General features: G+C 35.3%; 1 protein-coding gene across 9 annotated transcripts in view; it reads right to left on the reverse strand.

Annotated features, from left to right (window-relative positions):
- The window catches only part of SCAF8 (SR-related CTD associated factor 8), a 219,206-nt gene that overhangs the window by 170,590 nt on the left and 24,792 nt on the right, over positions 1-23,824 (reverse strand). For all 9 annotated transcript variants that reach the window (XR_006410179.3, XR_007191576.2, XM_026505110.4 and 6 more), the window contains 5 exons: positions 16,437-16,520; positions 12,292-12,336; positions 2,503-2,664; positions 1,064-1,217; positions 70-200 (listed from right to left, as the gene is read on the reverse strand). Coding sequence is in view for 7 of the 9 variants with exons in the window: in XM_026505110.4 (XP_026360895.1) it covers positions 70-200; positions 1,064-1,217; positions 2,503-2,664; positions 12,292-12,336; positions 16,437-16,520 (576 nt within the window). In the remaining 2 variants the exon portion in view is untranslated. The remainder of the gene's footprint in view (positions 1-69; positions 201-1,063; positions 1,218-2,502; positions 2,665-12,291; positions 12,337-16,436; positions 16,521-23,824) is intronic.

A 23,824-nucleotide genomic window follows, 5' to 3' on the forward strand; every position in this document is an offset into this window, starting at 1 on the left:
GTGGTACATTATAAAATAATCATTAGGAAAATAAATCATTGTTGACGTTTTAACAAAAAAACTGCTCACCTGTTGGCCCTGAGGACTTTGTAAGATTTGAGCTACTGCTGCAAGTGTATCTGTGTTTGTTATCTGAGATACCCACGGATCCGGCAGACCTTGGACCACATTGGCTGGAGTAACAGGTGTCACAGGAGTTCCTTTTAAAAAAGACATCACACCCACCGAAATAAATATGTAAGTAAATGAATAAGACTTGGAAAGGTAGAGAGATTTGCTTTGTCACTTTTATAAAATATATACGAACTTAAATAAACGTTTTTATTTTATTGTCTAATTACAGAATTAGGTAGACTGAAAAAAAAAAATACCAAAAAGATCTGTCCATACTTGTCCCTATTAACTAAGCTACTCCTTTAAAGGAGCCTACAATACTTACAAATCATTAAAAATCTCACTACAGAAGAAAATTCAATGACACAATATTCAAAATATAATCGAAAAATTAGAAAACAGTATGTATAATATATAACTATTTTTATTTAAAAACGGATGTGTATGTGTATAGCCACAGACACACACAACAAAAACAATATATATACCAAATGTTAATTCCTGAACTATGATAACAAATTTTAAGTGTCATTTGAATATACTTCAAAAAACAAGATTTTGAGATTATTACTAAAGCACTCTTGGCTCCATTAGATAATTTTTCAGGGATCCTTATAAATATTAAGTTCTCCTACAATACTATAACTTGATTTACATGCAAGTTTATGGGCAGCCTAAACCAGGAAAAAACTTAAGTGACATACCAATTTCCCAAAGTTCACTGTATTTATGCTTCTAGGGATTTAAAAAATTCAGCTTTTTAATTTTTGGAAAAGAATTACACACAAATATAAATTCTCAGTCTATTTTCCTTCAAATTACATTTCCTTTCAATTACTTAATGCTAGATAAATTCTCCTGCACTGTCAAACTGTTACTTTATAAATGAATAATCGCTTGGAAAAAAAGTAGAATATTTAGAAAACAAATCTCTATCAAAGTAACATACCTGGGGTGTTGCTCATAGCAGCAGTAGTACTGGCTAAAACAGGTGTGACAACTGGGGGAGGAATCCCTGCTGCCATATCCAAAAGAGGCTGAATAATCTCACTCTTAAACACATTATTCTTCTGCCATAAGTTTAATACTCTCACTATTTTACTCTAGAAGAAAAAAAGAAAAATGACATTTTGATTTTTTTTGCTTTTAAAACTTAGCACAGTCATTTCTCAGAGGCTATTCCAACAGTGGATGGGAAGGATGAATTAAAATACTTCTTCTGTAGTACTTTCTACCCCTGAAATCATGTTTCTGTAATTGTGATTTGCTAATCTTAACACACTTGAAAAAAAATGTTCATTTTGGTAGATGTACAAGATAAATGAGAAAGCTACATTTATTTTATTTTTAATTTTTTTTTAAGATTTTATTTATTTGACAGAGAGAGAGACAGCGAGAGAGGGAACACAAGCAGGGGGAGTGGGAGAGGGAGAAGGAGGCTTCCCGCTGAGCAGGGAGCCCGATGTGGGGCTTGATCCCAAGACCTGAACCGAACGCAGATGCTTAACGACTGAGCCACCCAGGCACCCCGAGAAAGCTACATTTAGTAGAAGGCAGGAATGGCAACTAGGTTTCAGCTTCTATGTGAAGTCTAATGAGATCGATGGTTATGGTTGCCTGGAGACTGTATTAAGGCTGTTGAGGTGATCAGGATTCATCTCAGCACCAAAGCTGTATTTACAGGTGATTTTAACTTCATCTTTTAAACAAATAACAAACTTCAAGACAAAGTCCTTAGCTTAAGTGACTTTAAAAAAAAAATTGCAACCAACCCTATCAGAAGAGTAAACTAAATTTCCAAATCAGTATCCAGTATCCCAAAATATGTAAACTTCTAATACCTTTGAGCAAATATAAAGAACCCTTTTTTATTCTCTCTCAGGGCAAAGCCTTCTTTATATGTGGTACAGAATATTTATTCATTCAGATCTAGAAGATTTGGTAGTGGGTTTCCAGCACTAATAAAACTCTACCACAATAAAAGAATTTTAAAATGCAGTTACTTTCTATTAACTACTTAGCAAATCCATTTTTCATAGACCCTAAATAGATAAATGTGAGTTCAGGTCAAATAATCAAAACACTAAATTAGCTGTGGGTAAGAATAAATAAGCTTCAGTGTAATTCCGAAAGCTTATTATAGCCAGTTTCTTTAACACCAATTGCTTCAATAAGGTAAAAAATAGCCAAATCAAAACTATATCTCTCCACTTTTGTTTAAGATGCTAAGAATCTCCGAATGCAGATAGTGTAATAACTAAATATTCAAATTCAGAATGACTAGGAGTAAAAGGTAACATAAAATCATAGTTAAGATAAACTAGAGTCTCATTAAGACCAAAGGGTAATGTATCGACTTAAAAAAAAAAAAAAAAAAAGGCAGCATACCTTGTCATCCCCAGGGCAACGATATAAATTCTGGAAAGTACTAATGATGTTATTGCTAAATCTGGGTGCAAACACGTCCTTTTCTTGACCAAACTGATGTCGAGATTGTCGTACGATGGAGTCAATAACATAAAGTCCAGGTACCTTGTATTCCGGTTTACACTAATGGAAAAAAGAATAGGAAGAGAAGGAATGAGAAGGTAGCATTCATTATAAATCCTATACAAATACAAAAACAATGCTTATGTAGAGGTAATGAATGTTCAAACATTGACTATTCCACACCATCTGTCTCTGGAATGGCATTTTAATCTACTTTGGCTACTCCATTCACCCGTTTCAACTGCCAATCACCTAAGTTCCAAAATAGTACTGCATAACTGGCTTCAATGACAAAAGTCAAAAGAATAAATAAGGTACTGTTATAACAAAACAAAGCAAATTTGTTTAATGACTTTGAAAAGCCACCTGGAAGGAAGCAGCATGTATCTAGAGCAGGGAAGAGCTCTAGAAAAAGCATTGCCAACATACACTAGACTTCATCTGAAATCTGTATAACAAAAGGATTTCTGTACTAATGAAGGAACACTGTAACACTGTAAATACACTGAGCCCAAAGTTTCAAAAGTTTTTTCAAATATCACACCTGTAAGAAAGACACAACCATTAAGATTCCAGGAATCTACCCCATTTTTAGCTACTCCACTGATAAATGTTTCTCAACCTTCTTACCAACCACCCAAATTGAGGAATATGTCTCCTACTTTCTTGCCACAAGCTTTTCTTCTAGCCTATCTGGTTAGGTGAACACAACTAAGAATCCTTTTAGTATCAAGGTTACTGCTCCTGGTTTGTTACCATAAACAGAAGTATAAGAAAATCTGCTTTCTAAGCTTATGTTAATTAACGTGGAATTATGGCTGCAAGAAGCAGTTTCAATTTTTAGTTGTAATTAGGTAAGTATCTCACCCAAAGTAATTTCCTGGAAATCACATATGGCACTAAAGCACAATTATATTCTTGAAAAATCCCTGGAATCCCGAGTACCAGCAAGAAAAGGATCCTCAATCCACCCCTAACACACACATACATGTTTCTAATGGCATTTTCAGCTAAGACAATGAGTGATTTCATTCTGCAAAAAGGCAAGATGATGCTTCATCTACAATGCTTCAACTGTTCCTTCAAATACTTTTTAAGAACCTTATCCTTAGATTCTTTGTCAAGAAAATAGAGAGACCTTTAGCATCAATTCACAAGTATCTACTGCAACATTATGACTGTAAGAAATTGAAATATTTCCTAAGAGGGCAATAATGTTGGTGTTTGGATACTGAAGTTTTAAGTTTAACCTACCTTAAAGGTTAAAAATACCTGCTCTGTTTAAGTTATGGTTTTTGAAAGCCTGAAATAGTCTTCCCTCATGTTCCCAAAACATCCAGCATATTCATCTTCAGTTCATGTATCTGGCCAAGGCTATTTTCCTTTGACTACCCTACATTCAAAGAAATATCAACCTAGCTGAGCAAATAATGTACCTCGGTACAGAAAACTTAAAATTTAATGAAAAGCAGGACATCCACTTTGTTAAAACTTATCTACTCCCTAATGCTACAAACACAGATAAGTGATTAATAATTATTAACCTGATTTATTGGCATCTTAATTTCGCTAAACACAGAAAAATCTGATATGATTATCTTGAGAGTGAGATTCAACAGAATTTATAAGTTGCTTTACATGCTTTAAAAATGAATACTGAGGCGCACCTGGGTGGCGCAGTCAGTTAAGTGTCCAACTCTTGATTTCAGCTCAGGTTGTGATCTCAGGGTCCTGAGATCAAGCCCCATGTCAGGCTTGGCACTCAGCAGCAAGTCTGCTTGAGATTCTCTCTCCCTTTCTGTCTGGCCCTCCCCCTGCTCATGCTTTCTCTCTCTCTCAAATAAATCTTTAAAAAAATTAATACTGAATGGTAAGTAATATGTTAAATTAAAAAAATACATCTTTTTCGCTGATTTATAACAAAAACTCGGGTTACAAACTCACCACACTGAAGAATCGTGAATGCACAAGATAATAAATGGACCTTTGGGGCCTACTGTGAAGATCCCAAAGCCTCAAACATATATTAGAAGTTTAGTGGTAAACTGTAAGGCCTAAAGGAAAAAACATTTCTTTATCCGCAGTATCTTTAGATACATCTATATTAAGATGTTGTAGAAAAGATTTTCCCTCACTTGTAGACTAGGCATTTTTGTCACATAAAATGGCAAAATAAAAAATCTTAAGTATGACTTAATGTTTTAAAATAACTTAACAATTGGTAAACTTAGCTAAGACTCAACTAGAAACCTAAGGAAAAATTAAGACCAAAAATCTGAAATGTTTTTTCAATTTCCTTTTCAAGTTCTATCAGTACTGAAAACACAAGAATTCCTAAGACTTTCCACTGGTATGAGGAATTCTTACTCTTTAAATAATAATAATAAAGTCATGTCAGATTAAGTACTCAGTTATATCACTTCAAACTACATTCTAGTAATTTCTAATTTCTTCTGCAGAAATAGCCTTTTTGGAGAGAGAAAGGAAATAACACAGGGAGAATGCACCTTTAAATATATAATGTGATTTTCGTTCTAACATTATTCAAGCTATAATGTGAGTATCATTAGAAGTCAGAGTTTTTTGGCAAAAAAAAACACTCTTTAGCTGACTTGGACCACATACTTTGCAATATATAAACATACCTTATATAATGATTCTATTATTAGAATTTGTGCGGCCACTTTCAGCTCTAAAAGTTAACATTAGGGACACCTGGGTGGCTCAGTTGGTTGGGCGTCCAACTCTTGATTTCAGCTCAGGTCATGGCTTCAGGGTTGTGAGATCGAGCTCCACAGGGCCTCGGCACTGGGCATGGAGCCTGCTTTAGATTCTCTTTCTCCCTCTCCGTCTGCCCCTCCCCCCCACTCTCAAATTCTTGAATGCTTATTCTCTCTCACTCAAAAATAAAAAAATAAAAGTTAACATCAAAGGAAGCAAAGCTAGAAGAGTAAATAGAGGAGCACGTGGCTGTACTTGCAAAGCACTGAATGATACTGACAATAGCATTTAAGTAAGGGCTGTTCCCAGGACAAGTCATATCTAATACTATATGAGTTCTCAAAGTGAATACTGGAGAAAAATCCTCTCCTGTTTCTGAGAGGAGGTAGAGAAAAGGAACCATTTTGAGATACCCAGCAGTATTCTGTTCTTAACAAGGTATGACCTTAGGAGAAACTATTTAACCAGAGCCAAATCTGCTGGGGTTTAACCAGAGCCTCACTGACCTGGGGTAAGGAAAATACAGCCATCCTGTCCTGCCTAAGGAGGATTAAGAAAAACTGAGAAGCATGTGTTAAGTCTATGGTCCAGAGGTACAACTCTATAAAAAAACCTAACATCATACTCATTGGTGACAAACTGAAAGTTTTCCCACTAAGACTAAGTATGAATGACGACAAGGAATGGATGCCCCCTCTCACCACTGCTTTTCAACATCGTACTGGAAGTCCTAGCTAATGCAACAAGAAAAGGAAATAAAAGATAGACAGATTGGAAAGGAAGGTTCAACAAGAACTAAACATATATAATACTCTTAACTGAGCCTACGAGATCTTCACTGCTAACTCTGAACTGATCTATATGTTATTTAAGGAAATAACATTTAACTACAAAACTTAGAGATACAAAATAAGTGGAAAGACTAAGTGGTATTTTCTTTTAAGATGGCAAACACACTACTTTTGTGTCGTTTTCGAGACTTCTGATGATTCAAGTTTTCCTGAAAGTGTAGAACACCTCAGAAATTCCACAACAGCAATTCTATTTGACAACACCAAAGCTGGAAGGGATAATAGGGGATCACTAAATCCTTTCCTCTTTACACTTATAGAGGGCCGTGGTCACCCAAGCAAGGAAGCAAAAGATGGACAGGGCTTTGATACCTCACTGACATAGAGTATCACTGCATAACTACAGGAGAAGGGAGATGACAAGCAAGAAAAAAGGGTATTATCCCAGTTCCTGATGAAACAAATCTAAACAAATCCAAATTTAATATACAGCTTAGTAAAATATTTCAGATTAATCCTGAGCCTGAAGAAAAACAATAATAGTTTATAATTAGCTATAAACTATTATTTTTAAACTAGTATTTTTTGGTTTGATAAAAGGACATTTTGCTCTTTGACTATAGAAATTCATTCTATTCGATAAGTCCTTAAGAGTCTAAAAACATTTTGACAAACAAGATTTAATGCTGGCTGGAATTTAACTCTTTAAGTAAAGATGATATGAGGGTAGTATCTTTTAAAAATAATCTTTAAGACTCATTAGATTAGAAGAATTTAAGTCCAACAATATTAAGTGTGGGTAAAGATGGAAGCAACACAAACTCACACACTGAATGAGTGGGAGTATGAATTAGTACAACCATTATGAAATTGATTTGGTATTATCCAGCCAAGTGGAAGAAATGCATATCGTACTACCCAGCAATTCCTCTCCACAGAAATATAAATCACACCAGGATAAGTATGAAAGTGTGTTCTCAGCAGTATATTGTTCATAACTACAAAAACAGGAAAACATACAAACACAGACATACACACACTCAATGTCTGTCAACAGAATAAAAGATAACCAGCAGTTATTCACATAATGGAATACATACAGCAATGAAAAGAAATAAATACTGTTATACACAGGGATGAATCCTAAACATATAATACTGAGTAAAAACAACTGTACACTAGAGAATATACAATACAGGATTCCATTTATGCAAAACTGAAAAGCAGGTTAAACAGCTTTGTTTAAGAATTCAGACTTAAAGAGTAATACTATAATGCCAAACAAGAACGTGACTAACATAAAAGTCAAGACTGTGTGTTACTTGCGGAGGGATATGATCAGGAAGAGGTACCTGGGAACTTCAGTAAAAGTTTCCCGTCTTGCACTGAATGGTAGTTACAGGTTACTTTAAAAATTTTAGCTATGCATATTATGTTTTCTGCACTTTTCTGTATATGTGTACAAATGTTTCATATAAAAAGAAACATTTATATAAGCATCCTTGAGTTCTTAAATAAAACACAAGTGGCAAAAGCTTCTCTTAGTGACTAACAATGACTGATAAGCTGAAGATATATTGAAAATGTAAATTTAAGGTGTATGGGACAAAGAACTGATCTAAAATATCCCAGAGCAGAGGAATTTAGTAAAAAGTACATAAAGAAAGTGAGAATCTGAAAATCTACTGTTTTCAAACTATCTGTGGCCAACTGCCCAAACCTTTGTGTACCCCACACCAGAGGCAAGAAGCCAGAGTAACCTTTCAAGCAATTTTCCTGGCCTATGGGAAATCATCTTACATTATTAATTTATCTTTTCATTTATTACTATCATTCATTCTTCTATAAATCTTTCATGCTAAACAGAGATTCACAAATAACACATTATTAAACTGCTGCCATATTTCTCCTCTCCTTGCACTATTTGTCTATGATGGGTGAAGGAAAAGTACAGACAAGCTAATATGTGGGATTCTGGAGCTAGAGAATACCCAAAATTACAAGTCAACATCATTAAATAATACCTCACATTTTTCTTAGATCTCTCAACTGATTATATATGATGTACATGACAAATGGACGTTTTCATAAATTTGTTAAAACAGTATTTCCTACTATAAACAATACTCTAATTCAGTAGTTTTACAAATTGGGTTCCACAGAAACAAAGCAACTATGCAAGGGTGTCAAGGGCTATGGGACAGAAAACAAAATAGGTGGACTGGGCTTCTGGTTCCCTACCATAACCACTACCGCAACATTTTTACTTGTGTTTTATCTGTCTCCCCTCCTCCCCCATATTAAAGTTCCACTAAGAATAGGAAAGAGGGAAAAAAGAGATTTCCTCTGGTATTAAAAAAAATCACATACAATCTGGAACCTCATCAAAACTAAAAAAATCTTTGTTCTGCAAAAGACCTTGGATCTTGTGTTAAGAGGATGAAAAGACAAGTTACCAACCAAGAAAAAAATATTTACAAACCATATAACTGACAAAGGACTTACATCTAGAATATTACTCAGAACTCTGAAAACTTGACAGTAAAAAACCATCCAATTAGAAAATGGACAAAAACATGAAGAGATATTTCACTGAAAATGCCACATAAGCATGTGAAAATATATTCATCAACCATTAGGTAAATGCAAATTAAACCACAATGAGACACTACTATACCTTTATCAGAATAGCTAAAATAGTGGTAACACCAAATGATGGCAAGAACGTGGAAGCTGGATCGATCATTACACTGTTAGTGGGAATGTAAAATGGTACAGCCATTCTAGGAAAGAGTGGCAGTTTCTTATAAAATAAAACACGCACTTACTTTCCCAGAGAAATGAAAACTTACATTCACGCCAAAATCCACAAATGTTCCTAGCAGCTTTATTAATAATATCCCCCCCAAATGGAAATGACTCAGATGACCTTCAATGGGTGAATGGTTAGACAAACTGTTGTACATCCATATCATGGAATGTTACTCAAAAATGGAGGAGCCATTAGACACATGCACAATTTGGATGGATCTAAATAAAATTACACTGAGCAAAACAAGCCAATTTCAAAAGGCTACATTTATATAACATTCTTAAAATGGCAAAATTAGAGAAAGAGAACAGACTAATGCCCCCCAGGAGTTAGGCATGGGGGTCAGAGGAGAGTAGTATGTGGCTCTATAAAAAGGGGAAGGAACATGATCGCTCCTTGGGGTGATGGAACTATTCTATATGTTGACTATGGTGGCGGTCGTATGAATCAATACATGTGATTAAACTGCATAGAACTAAATATACATACACACAAATGAGTGCATGTAAAACTGGTAAAATCTAAGTTTGTTGGACTGTATGACTGTCCTGGTTGTAATACTTATGTTATCAAGACATTACCATTGGGGGAAACTGAGTGAAGAGTGAAGAGTCTATGGGATCTTTAATGCAAGTATCATTATAATCTATTGATTAAATGACACATGAATCTACAATTATAATCTATAATCTATAATTATTAATCTATAATCTATTGATTAAATGACACATGAATCTATAATTACCACAAAGTAACTTAAAAATGTACACACACAACTCAATTTACCATTACACTAACCCGCTGCCGAATTTCTGCCTTAGAAGAGGAAGGGGTAAAAGCATTTAAATTTCTGCCCAGACACTGACTGGCAATATCATTCCCCTTTGGTGTTCTAAGTCAGACTTTAAGATCAAAAGTCTCATGCTCTACTGACTAAGCCAGCCGGGTATCCCTCTAAAGGCAGACTTTAAGATACAAAAGTTAAGTTGTCTGGGCTGTGACCAACTGTACAAGTGATGGAAGACTTGAACAGACTGTATGTGTATCTCATTCACTATGACATAACAGAACTGTTGATGAACCTCTTAATTATTAAAGATACCATTTCAAATGTCTTTCAGGCTGTTGAGAAACTAAGTGAAACTTAGAAACTCAGTATAATGACTAAAGAATGTGGAGGGCTGGACAAAACTGAAGCTCTATAACACCATGAAAATGAGTCTGTATACAAAGCTTCACTAAACTTGATTGAGAAGTATTTCTCTTAAGAGAAAGATCAAAATATTGTGCCAGAAATTACCTCTGAAGGTTACACATTCTAAACGGAGGATGGCATTCTTTTAGACTGCACGGCTGAGGCATAAAGTTGTTTGTACTATGTTTGGTATAAGCTTGTCCTACTATTACTCTATTAAGAACTCTTTTTAAAATGTGGCTATTGGAGCACTTTGTATAACGAAACTATATTTGAACAGTTCCAAACTGTACATACTGTATGAGGCTTCTCCTCTCAACAGGTTTCTTATTTCTATGTGGAATGTTATACCTTGCAATGTCCTGTAAATAGAGATTAAATTCCACCCTTTTCTTTACTTCAATAACCACCCCCCCATATTGACTTGCTTTTCCAGACTGATTCTACAATTATCTCACAATGGAGATAATTTTGCTCACCCAAGGTCTAAGATTCTGAAATATCTTATTAAAAGTACCCCTGTTCTAAATCAAATCAGTCAAAAAACATCTACCCATAAATTCATGTTTATTCTTTAAACCCTTACTACTATTCAAATTGTGGTTTCCGAACTAACAGCAAACATATCATCTAGGAACAGGTAGAAATGCAGACTCCCAGCCTCTTGCCACACTTACTGAATTCAGAATCTGAATTTTAACAAGATCCCTAGGTAACTCCTATGCACAAAAAAGTTTAAGATGCACTGCTTTAGACATTCGAAACCTTTTAAAACAACTTTTAAAAGCTTTAGAACAATGAAATTTTCCAATCATTAACATTTCCATTTTATACTGTGATTTACCTAAAACACACAGCATACTTATTATTTTATTTTACTTTGCATCTCAGCCTCAATTCACTAGTTGTTCACCGCAAAATATGTTTTACTAATACTCTACTGAGAAACCAAGACTTTAGAAAAAAGCTGAATCACATAAAGGTTAACTGATTTAACTCAAGGTTACCTACATGACAGTCACCTCACTTTGATTCACATACCCTTCTCCTAGTCAACTATTTTTAAGAAACACTGCAACCTTCCTGAATTCTTAATGCCATATACCACGATTCTCAAACTGATGCTGGTTACATCGAGGCACATGAACACGGGCAGAGTACAAAACCTAAATTCAATTACAGTAAAGAACAAATATAGTATCATTTCATAAGCTTTAAGCCCTATGTACTCCTGCCAAAAATTGTGGCATGAATAGGGCACTGATTACCAAGAGGGCAAAAACCTATAATCCAGTCACCTTGGACTCTGCTTGTGTATAAGCAGCTGTTTTCAACATCATCACCCTCTGCTTACCCTAGAAAATGGAACTTCAGGTCTATAAAATAAGATGTTGAGATGTATAATGTCTTAATGGATGAGACAAAATGAATCAGCAGAAGAGAAGTAGCTGGTAGGAAATGTCTTACCCACACCTTATCTAAAAGAAGAGCTGCTCTCTAGGCATTCTACTTCAAATGACAAGTGAGAATTAACACATTTATAATTTTATTTAAAATCAATCATACGTACACCATTTTTTTCAAGGGACAGCAGCTCACTACGGCAATGCAAATTAACAAGACCATCTACCTGAATGAAAGCTATTGTTTTCAGAATTATCCAAAAAGCACTATCATTTAATTTCTTTTTTTTTTTTTAAGCAGGCTCCACGCTGGTGGAGCCCAATGAGGGGGGCTTGAATTTACAACCCTGAGATTAAGACCTGAACTAAGATCAAGAGTCAGACCCTTAACCGACTGAGCGACCGATGCACCCTTATTTTTTTTTTTTTTTTAAAGATTTTATTTATTTATTCAACAGAGATAGAGACAGCCAGCGAGAGAGGGAACACAAGCAGGGGGAGTGGGAGAGGAAGAAACAGGCTCATAGCAGAAGAGCCTGATGTGGGGCTCGATCCCAGATCGCTGGGATCACGCCCTGAGCCGAAGGCAGACGCTTAACCGCTGTGCCACCCAGGCGCCCCTTAATTAGAAAATAAATGGAATCACTCCTGAACAGTCCATCAAAACAATTTAAACTTGAGTGTTTGATGTAAAAGAATAAAGCACAAGGAATTAGTCTATAATTATAGTACATTTAGCGTGTATATTCAAAGTTAAATACTTACTTTCTGAATGAATTTCTCAACACTCTGTACCACATGTTTATAGAACTAAAAGAAAAAAACATGAAGTGTGGTTTTAAAATCTGTTCAATGAGATCTGAATTTTTCTGTTAAATATAGGTTTAACATCGTTACAAAGGTCTATCAAAACAACAAATTTTAATCATGAATTTTGAGACAAACGTGTCACTCACCTTCATAAGCAATTAACTATGATATCTAATTAGTAAAGGATTCTTGAGGTGCATACATGGTCAGTACAACTAACTGACTCTTGTGTGGGTTCACTTACATGCTGATTTTTTTCAATAAACACAGTACAGTACTATAAATGTATTTTTTCTTTCTTATGATTTTCTTAATAACATCATTTTCTCTAGCTCACTCGATTGTAAGCATACAGTATATAAAACATATAACATACAAACTAGATGTTAATCAACTGTTTATCATCGGTAAGGTTTCTGGGCAACAGTAGGCTATCAGCAGTTAAGTTCTGGGGGAGTCCAAAGATATACATAGATTTTTGACTGCATGGGGGATCAGCACCCCAACCCCCATGATGTCTGACAGCCAAATATATATTCAAAATGTGTTACGAGATACGAAACAATTTGATCACATTCCTTATAAAACCGTACTTTCACAAACTGTTAGGCTGATAGCAAAGTACTTGTAATAAGCACACTGGCAGGTGTATATTCTTACTTTCATGAAAGGAAAAGATTTCCTATGGTATCATTAAATTAGGGTAATACTAGAAATATCAACTCAACAAATAGCATTAATAAAAACATGCAAGGGAGTTGTTTTCAACTTCATTATCTCTTGCTTCTCCTGGAAAATGGAACCACAAGTACATTTAATAAGATACAGAGATGTATAAAGTTCTCATGGATCAGCCAAAACAAATCAGCAGAAGTGAAATGAACATACAGATTAAAAATAAGTAATGGGCTGCTATCAATTATAAGAAAACATGTACGTTTTAGAAACAACACTATGAATAAACCTAAAAAGGAACAAATTAGAAATTACAGATTAAAAAAATTATAGATTTAACAAAAGACATCTAAAATTTGTGCTTAATAAATCTGAATACCTCGATGGCAACTGCATAATTAGCATATTTGTTTAAAGAACCAGAACTGTGCTTCTATTTATACTTTTGATCTCAGGAATTATACTTTTAAGGGATATCCCCTTAGCTGAAGAGACACATGAACATTCCTCTGAACTGTATCATGAAATCCAAAAATCAAAAAGAAAGAAAAATCTCATTACTCATAGTATCAAATCAAAATGTACAAGTTTAAGTTTGGCTAAAATTTTCATACTATAAAGGAACAGTTTACTGAACAGTGTAAGTCACTTAAATAAAAAAGCCATAACAGCTACTTAAAAGCAAGCACTGCTTAAACATTTAAAAGCAACATACAAAATATTAATTACACACTGAGTAATTTTATTAAATAATAATTCTTCTGGAAAATATCTTGACAGTACTTTTCGCTTCTAGCTACTTTACTACCTGTAATTCTGACTAAAACTGCTTACCAAACTCTAATTCAAAGTTTACCAATTCACACAGGCCTTCTTCCCCAACAGGTATTTTGTGAGATTTTGCTGACTGTGCAATGTTAACAAATACCCATTAAAATAATGTCTCAAATACTGATTTAAAAAAAAAAAAAATCAATGACTTACCTCAATATAAAACACAGTATCATTTAAATCCAATTTTAAAAGGCAGCTCAAATCTCAATTTACGTATGTACTAAATGCACCTGAAAATAATACAGTACTGCAAAACAACTGGTATGAACTCTTCAAAAATATCAATGGCATGAAAAACCAAACAAAGGCTGGGTAAGGCTGGGTGACAGGACAAATAAATGTAATATATGATCTTATTGGATCCTGAAATTTCTTGCATGTGATCAGTGTACAATATAGTTACTTAGTAAATGTCTTTGCTCTTAGGAGATTAAGTGCTATTATGAAATCAAATCTGAAACTAACTCTCAAATGAGTCAGCCAAAAAATGTGTTTGTGTGCGTAGAAATAAACCAAATGTAGAAAATGTTAACTGGCAAATCTAAGGGAAGACTATGTGTTGCTCATTATAATATTTTGCAAATGTTTGAATTTTCAAAATTTAAAAATTTAAAGCAGTAACAATAAATCAAAATAGTACAGTATATCATGTTTAGGTTCCTGATCGAGAGAAACTTGGATTCAAATCTAGCTATATTTATTCTGACTATTGCAAATTACTTATTTTCTCTTAGACCCTTCCCACATCTGAAAAAATAGGAAAAAATGCTGCCAATACCTTACAGAGTAATTTAATTAAAAAATATTCTGCTCAGAGGGAAGGGAGGTGGAGAGATGAATAATAGGTCATGGGAACAAAAGGTACAGCATAGGGAATAGGGAATATAACCAATGATACTGTAACAGCAATGTATGGTGACAGATAATAGCTACCCTTGCACTGGGCAGAGCATAACAAAGAGATGTTGAATTACTAATGCTGTACACCTAAATCTAGAACACGGTATATCAACTATAATGAAAAAAAAATTTTTTTAAGTGTTCTGCTCAAGTTATATAAAATGCATCAATTATTTTCACAGACTAAAAATGGTAATATACATGTTTGCACACCCTCAGAATCATGATCATAAAAATCAGATCACAGTGTAAAATAGGATAAAGAAAGCAAAAGAGAGTCAACATTCTATACTAAGCCTATCAGACACCCTGAGAATTTACTGTGTTGAAGAAGTCTCCTGCTTAAATGCTTAGTGGTCACTGTCCTTAGCACTTACCACCTCTTTGATTTTCTGCATATAAATACAGAGATTTTAACTATAATGCTGTTAAGAAATTAACTGCATGTCTGAAAATAAAGCTTTGGCCACCAGAACACTGAAAAATCAACTAACTATCTGAATTTTCTCCTAGCAGCTATTCTCTCTGTAAATAGGAATTTGTTAAATCTAACAGATAATGCTATTATTCAAAGACCATTTATTTAAATCATTGGTGCTTCTGGTTATGGCTGATGTTCTTATTTACAATAGGGAAACATATCACCAAATATCCACAGGTTACAACCTACTTAATTAAATATAAGCATTCATTCATTCTCAATTTTAACAGCCCTACTAAAGCAGGGAGCCTTAGCTTTGCGGACAAGAACCTCTTAGAAAGAGGTATCTATGGCTGAACTTCAAAAGGTCCTAAAGTCAAGAAATTTTATGCAGAACTTTGTGCATATGTATATTTCTCTACAGAAAAGCACAACCTTTCTCTGACATTTTCCTAAGTATCAACGAGTCAAGATAGATAGTTCAAAACCTCTGTATCAAAGAAATGGCTAAAGGCCTGTGGCCTCTCCCACAGCTTAAACATCCTATATACAATGAGGTTCAATTATTTTTCATAATGGCTCATTTTCAAATCTGTAACAGAATCAATAAGGAAAAAAAAAACATTAATTTTTATTTAGAAACCTTTTACCAAGATTCTGTAAAGTTAGTTGTGACAAATAACAAACGCATTCTCCACGATGTGGCTCTATTTAAAATCTTGCCTAAGAAAAGTAAAGAAAAATGATAGCTTCAAAGATTAAGGAAGAATATTTCTCAAGGTGTTAGATGTTTATCTCTAGATGGGAGAATTCACAGGTGATAATAAATTTTCATTTTTGTGTTTTTCCCCTTGAACATATAACTCTGTAAAGAGGAAGGAAATACACAGTTGACCCTTAAACAACCAATCCCCTGCACAGTCGAAAATCCACATATAACGTCTGACAACCCCCAAAATTAACTACTGTTGACTGGAAACCTTACTGATAATAGTTAATTAATACATATTTTCTATATCATATATATGTTATATACTATATTCTTATAATAAAGTAAGCTGGAGAAAATACATTAAGAAAACCATAAGGAAGAGAAAATACACAGTAATGCACTGAATTTATCAAAAGAAATCCACGTGTAAGTGGACCCGTGCAGATCAAATCTGTGATGTTCAATGGTCAACTGTATCATCTGTAATAATTATCCTTCCTCTAAAATATTAGTATAGTATTTTCTTCTGAAAACAAAAGTGTAAAATTTTTTACTCACCTTAATAGCTTTGATGGCTGCCTTAGTAATTTGGGTCATTTTCGCTTTAGAAATGGGTGGTTTGTAGTCATTCAGGGAATACAACTGATAAAAAGAAGAACAAATTTTAAATACAGCAAAACTAATGGTCTCTAAGCAATTACATGAAATTACCAAACATTTCCATTTTTATATTCTCAATAAAATCAAAGTGCTGCTTTCTTTTAAAAATCAAGTTCAACAACATTAGCCCTCAGGGAAAACCAAATCAAAACCTCGAGTTACAATTTCACACTTACTTGTTTATAATCAAAGACAGATAATTAACAAGTGTGAACAGGATGTGGAGAAACTGGAACCCTTTTACATTGCTAGTGGGAATGTAAAATGGTACAGCAGCTTTGGAAAACGGCTTGGCTGTTCCTCAGAAAGTGACACACAGTAATATGTACTATGACCCAACAATTCCACTGCCAGGTATATACCCAAAAGAGTTGAAAATATATATTCACATTAAAACCTGTACACAAATGGTTACTGCAACATTATTTTTAAAAGTCATTTAAAAAGTAAAAACCACTCAAACGTCCATCCAATGATGAATGGATAAACAAAATGTGTTGTATCCATTCAAAATATTAGCCATAAAAAAGGAATGAAGTACTAATACATGCTACAAAATAGATGAACCTTGAGAGCATTATGCTCAATTTAAAAAGCCATATTAAAAAGACAAGATATTATACGATTCCATTTATATGCCATTTATATGATATGGTCAGAAAAGGCAAATCTATTTGTGACTGCCTACAATTGGGGGAATTGGAAGAAATAAATAACTACTAATGAGTACAACATTTCTTTTTGGGGATGATAAAAATATTCTAAAATTGATTACGGCAATGCTGTACAACCATACTAAATGCCACTGATTTATACACTTCAAATTGGTTAATCATATGGTATATGAATTATATCTCAAAACCATTTAGAAATCAAGGGATTTAAGGTTTAGCAGTAATCTCCACCAAAACTAATTTTGTTCTGAAATTTCTCATATAAGCAAAGGATAATAAAACTGCTTCAACAGAAAACAGTTAAAGGGGGGAAAATCAGGCAATGAACAAATAACTAAGCTTAAATGAATACTGATTAAAATTTGCACTGTACTCAGCAATGACAAGATTTTAACTATAATGCTGTAAGATACTAACTTCAAGTCTGGAAACTAAGCTTTGGCCATTACAACACTGCAAAAACAACCTGAACAGACTTTAAAAGTAACTAAAACAGAATGTGTTGGTTAGTCAACTAGCAATTTAGGGAGTCCTCTACAGCTTTTGCTCCAACACCCCTTATAACCTATCTATCAATAAATTCTACTGATTTCTACACAGTTTTCCCCATATTTTCTCTTCATCCTCCTCCCACCACCACCACAACCACAGCCCCACACACTTTCATCTCTCACCCAAAGGACACCTCTAAATGGATGTGCATGTCTATCTTTTCAAAAACTAATCTGATCAGGTGACTAACACCCCCTTAAAAAGGTCAATGTCTTCCCATGCTTCGGATAAACACACAGGTGGAACTCCTGTCCACCTTTCCAGTCTCATCTCATTCCATGCTCTCCTCCTGAGCCCTTTGCTCCAGGCACAATGATCTTTTTTTCAGTTTCCTGCCACAGAGCATTGAAAATGGGCTTGTTCCCTCTATTTGGAATACTTTTTACAAGGATCTCCTCACTAGCTAATGTGTAGTCATCCATCTCAGTTTGAGCAACACCTAATGAGGAAAGCCTTCCCTACCTTCCCAGCCAGATCAATAACTCCTCTTTTATACTCTCACTATACTGTCATTCACCTTTGAAGCACTCATCGTAGTACTTTGATATTTGATATCTGATCATTTAACTAATACTTGATTTTTTAAAAGGACTGTTAAAAAGAGTGACAGTAACACCAAAGCTCAAAGGATTTAAGTTTCTTTAATACAGTTAAAATGTTAACTGTACAAGAGCTGTTCAAGCTGAAATCATTTGTGGGAGTACAAATGTCCTTCCCTTTAGGTTCCCACAGAAGTGCCCACCTGTTGATAACTGCCAACCACTAGGTCAAGATCCCATCAGAACATTTAAGAAGCTCTCTCTGCTAAACTCAAAGGGAATTTCAATATACTTGTGGCTTCAATTCCTACTTGTACGCCAGTTTACTCACCAGGTACAAAATAACATCAACACATTCTATAATGCTTACAACAAGCTGTATGTGTAAAGTAAAGGTCAATTTCCCAGAATTTCTCAGTAGGCCCTGGCTGCTACACATCTGAGATCTGCTCCTGCCCTCTCCTACAAGAGAATAAGCTCTAAGGATAGACACGTCTTTTTTGTTTAGATTTTTTCCTTTTCTCCAAACTGTATCTTCAGTGTCTCCGAGAAAACAGGTATTTGTTAAGAATAAATGAAAAGGAACACGTACAAGACATAGCATTGCACAAGCTTTGCACAGAAAGACATGGATATGAATTCCAACTATGTTACCTTATTAGAAGCTGCTAAACCTCTGAAGCTTAGGTTTCTCATTCACAAAATAGAAACTCATTTCAAAGAAACATCACATAAAAATAAAGCTTTCTCTTAAAATTAAAATCCTTCTCTGTAGGCGTTCTCCATTTAAATGAATAATATTAAAGGATCCATCAAACGCTTATTCACTCCGCTACTTGAAAGTCCATTCTATAGTAATTTATATTATTAGGTCAATGAAGATGCATCAGCTTTTCCCCACAGCTGACTACATATACTTTCATTTTATGTAGGAAAGCCCTGAAGTTTCGATCAAGCATTAGTTAACTACTCTAGCAGACCAAAGCTTTGTTTGCTCTCTTTGTGTGTGTGTGGGATGGGGGATGAGGTAGGGGAAATATAATTTAGATTTATACAACATTGTCAACAGTCTGAAAAGTCAGCTTTCACCTGAGATCCCCTGCCTTTTTAAATGCACGTACTGCAGAAATTTAAAGTAGTACTCAGAGAAATACCGAGTAATTAAGTGCTTTTCCAAGGCTCACTTAATACATATGCTTCCAACTAACCATTACTCTAGATTCTCTAAAATCTCATTTTTTAAATTAAATCTGATCATCAGAAAATAGGCACAGATAATTTTATCTAACTCCTCAATGAATGCCTTAACTAAAATTTAGTATTAAGTTCTCAACTTACGAAGACTGATGAAAGACCTGCTCTACAACGTTGTTTTAACCATCTGTTAAAGAAATAATTATCTTTAACCAAAAAAAATCCCTTATGCAAGAATTTCCGAAGTATATTCTCCTTGAATGCAGGAAGAGGAGAATGATTCAGCTAGTTTCCATGTGCTTTTTTAATCAAAAAAGGATGATTTAACATGTTTCTCCCATCTTGTGCTTGGCTTCTAAATGAGCTAGCTCAAGTTTATTTTACTTGTCTGAACAAGATCTCAAATGTCTATTGACATCTACTTCTCTGCTATATTTAACTATTACTTTTATTGTAACCAAATAGAAAACATATTTTCACCAGTGTCTAATTTTGATAAGCTGTTTCAAAGTTCTTTTTGAAGTAGGTGGAGTATAAATTTATACATTTAATGAAGTACTGTGAACTGAGCACATGACTGCAGAGACAGCCTGCCATCATGCTTCCGTTTTCTTTCTCTCTCTCTCTTCCTTTCTTTCTTTCAGGAGGGGAGGGGACAGAGGGAGAGGGAAAATCCCAAGCAGGCCCCACACCCCTCATGACCCTGAAATCATGACTCCAGCAGAAATCAGAGTCAGACCCTTAACCTAGATGCCCCTTTTCTTTTGTTTCCCTTCTTTTCAACTTCTGTCTCCAAATTTAAGTGTTCTATACATTATCCTGTTGTCAATCCTCAACACAAACTCAGTCCTCTAGGACCTCTCTCAAAGACCATTTGCTGAGAATTGCGGGACATCACTATAACATTCACTATTTTAGAAAAAGAAAATAGTGCTGAAATACGCAGCCAGACCATTCAAAGCTTTTTTAAAACTTCTAGAAGTAATCCAGTGCATATCAAGAATGGTTAATCTTTAGATCTACAGGATATGACAGAATGCCTGATACACAGTAGTAAAACCTGTCTTACCCAGCTGGTAACCTAATTCTGCGATAACACTGCCATTAGGAAGTGTCAAGCTTCATTCCAACCCTCATTTTCATTAGATGAATATCAACTTCTCACCAAAAATTGGGAATGTAATTCTCCCTGTATTCTCAACATTTGATCTGGTTTTACACTGGAAAATACTGGAGAAGAATGAAAGTTTATTCTGGGACCTTCTTTTCCATTTCCCTGATAATTCCCATCTCTATGCCTGGATCAGAAGATCAGGGTTGCATATCCTCTAAGCTTGGGCTCTCTAGATACCCAGTTTTCTCATGTACAGGCTTTTTTTTTTTTTTTTTTAAAGATTGTATTTATTTATTTGAGAGAGCGAGAGAGCCCGTGAGCATGTGCAGGGAGGGGCAGAGGGAGAGAGAATCTCAAGCAGACACCCCCTTTCGATCAAGCATTAGTTAACTACTCTAGCAGACCAAAGCTTTGTTTGCTCTCTTTGTGTGTGTGTGGACTCACGCTAAGCGTGGAGTCACTGAGGGTGGAGTCAACATGGAGCCTGATCCCATGACCCTGAAATCACAACCTGAGCCAAAATCAAGAGTTGGGTGCTTGTCCAACTGAGCCACCCAGGCGCCCCTCATATATAGGTTTTAATCCCACCAATCTATTTCTTGGGCCTGGCTCCCTCCTACCTTGTTTTCTAAAGTCTAAATGGCTGCTGATTCCTATTAGTTTGTTCCATCAAATTACTCCCTCAGTTAAGACTATTTTCACTCTTCTAGGTCTACTAATAAGCTGCTGTGTCTGAACTCTGCTTTCCAAACCTAAGCTTCTTCCCCTCAAATGCTTTGTTCTAATGTTATCTAATCTCACCTGACAACCCTTTACCCTTTACTTATACAAACTCTTGGTGTCCCTCTGACCTCAGTGACTGAAATGAAGTCCCAGTCTTGACCTGTCCCTTCCTATGGCTACTCAAGATTTATCAATTTAAAACAAAGGCAGTAAACAATAGCCTGGATTTCAGTCTAACTCCTTTACGTTCCAACTTCCGTCAGGAAGTTGCAGGCACCACATCAAATGTATTCTTTTTAGATCTGAAAACAACTTCTAATCAAATCAGTTTCTAGTGACTTTAATCAAGGTTTGAGGATTTTTTTTTTAACCTAAACTGAGATATCTTAGTTGCTGCTGGCTACTGCAATAAAAAACTTATTTTGAATAAAGATTTTTAAAGCTGTCAGTTGTCAGCTATTGACTGGGCTAAGGGTCAATCAGCACAGCAAGTACTTTAAGTTCTAAAAGCCACACAGTCTCTATCACATTACTTAGCTCTACCCCTGTAGCTCGAAAGCAGTCAGGGCCAAGGATCAATTCACACATGAATGGGCAGGGTATATTCCAACAGAACTTATTTACAAAAGCAAGCCAACCCTGAATTTGTGCAATATTTCTCAGTTCTAGAAATGCACACTTCTTTTTTGCTCTTGGATAAACACTGTAATCTCATGTTCCTGGAAAGTATATTCATGACCTCCCTCATCTGCCCTCTTCCACATACTGTTAACTCATTACCCAAAACTTAACAAAACGTTGTGCTTCATGTTGTTATTTTAAGCAAACTCACTTCAAAAATGTTAATGTGTTTCCCAATTTGAGCATAAATATTACATGAATTCTATCATTACCTTGGAAGAGCCCAATAAAGAACTCATTATCTGACATACCTCAGAGAACAACCAAATTTTGGTAACATCTTGCTCATTTACAGGTTAATGCTATGCCTTCAAGTTTGTGGTTCTTTTTTTTTTTTTTTTTAAAGACTTTATTTATTTATTTGACAGAGATAGAGACAGCCAGAGAGAGAGGAACACAAGCAGGGGGAGTGGGAGAGGAAGAAGCAGGCTCATAGCGGAAGAGCCTGATGTGGGGCTCGATCCCAGAATGCAGGGATTACGCCCTGAGCCGAAGGCAGATGCCCAACCGCTGTGCCACCCGGGCGCCCCAAGTTTGTGGTTCTATGATCAATGGAATTAACCCATTATGTAAACCTAATATAACCAGAACAGTCATCAACCCAATCCATCCTTCCTAACAATGATCCTCTACTGGCTTGAAAGTACTAATTAGGGGGCACCTGGGGGGCTCAGTTGGTTAAGTGGCTGCCTTCAGCTCAGGTCAAGATCCCAGGGTCCTGGGATTGAGCCTGGAGCCCTGCATCTGGCTCCCTCCTCAGAGGGGAGCCTGCTTCTCCCTCTCCCTCTGCCCCTCCCTCTGCTTGTGCTCTCTAATAAATAATAAATAAAATCTTAAAAAAAAAAAAAAAGAACGAACGAACGAACTAGTTAGGATCCTTCAAATCTCCAAAATCACAAAATCAGAAATCACAAAAGACCCTGGAACAAACACAATCTTGATACTTTCAATTCAAGATAGCATGCTGACTACAGGCATTTTTCTTCTCTTCCTCCTATTGGTAGAACAATAAAGGAGTAAAATTTTAAAAAGGTAAAAAGAACTCACAATGAAAGCTGAATAGGGAACGGAGTAAATCAGCAGACAAGACGTCACAAATTTCCAAAAAAACAGAAATAGGATTAGTAACTGATGACACAAAGAGGAAACCACAAGCCACAGTAAGCACAGAAGATATAGCCAGAGGAAAATAATTTGTCCTACCTAATTCCAGAGTCCTACCATTCAAAATTAAGGTATTAAGGAGAGCAAGGGCAGCGGAAGTGAACTAATGCTTCATCAATTCTTGCAAAAAGTCAATAAATACCTAAAACTAACCATTCAAGAAACAATGTTTTAAAATACTGCTTAGATTCATGAAATTAATCATCAGAAAAACTAAAGTGTTAAGAACTCAAACATTTTCCTCTTTGAGGGGATCGAGCATGGTGTGAGAAGGAAGAGCTTCCAATAAAATCTCTTCTGTACTTAAAGAAAACTACACGCAGAGATTACTTTGAAAAATATAATAATTATATTTTAATACAATCTTGTTCTAACTCTACTTGCTGCAATGGTCCTCCACAGTATCTCTCCCTCCAAAATTCATACACTGAATCCCCAAACCCTAATGCGACTGTATTTGGAAAGAGAGACCTCATGGAGGTATTTAAAGTTAAATGAGATTGTTAAGAATGCAGTTCTGACTCAAAAGGATTAGTGTCCTTATTACAAGAGACACCAAAGAGCTAGCTCTCTCTCACTGCCATGTGAGGGGTTCACAGGACTACTAAGACCTGAAGGTGGCCTCTAGGAACTGAGAGCAACCTC

The sequence above is a fragment of the Ursus arctos genome, unplaced genomic scaffold, assembly GCF_023065955.2.
Source record: "Ursus arctos isolate Adak ecotype North America unplaced genomic scaffold, UrsArc2.0 scaffold_13, whole genome shotgun sequence".
Taxonomy (NCBI): Eukaryota; Metazoa; Chordata; class Mammalia; order Carnivora; family Ursidae; genus Ursus; species Ursus arctos.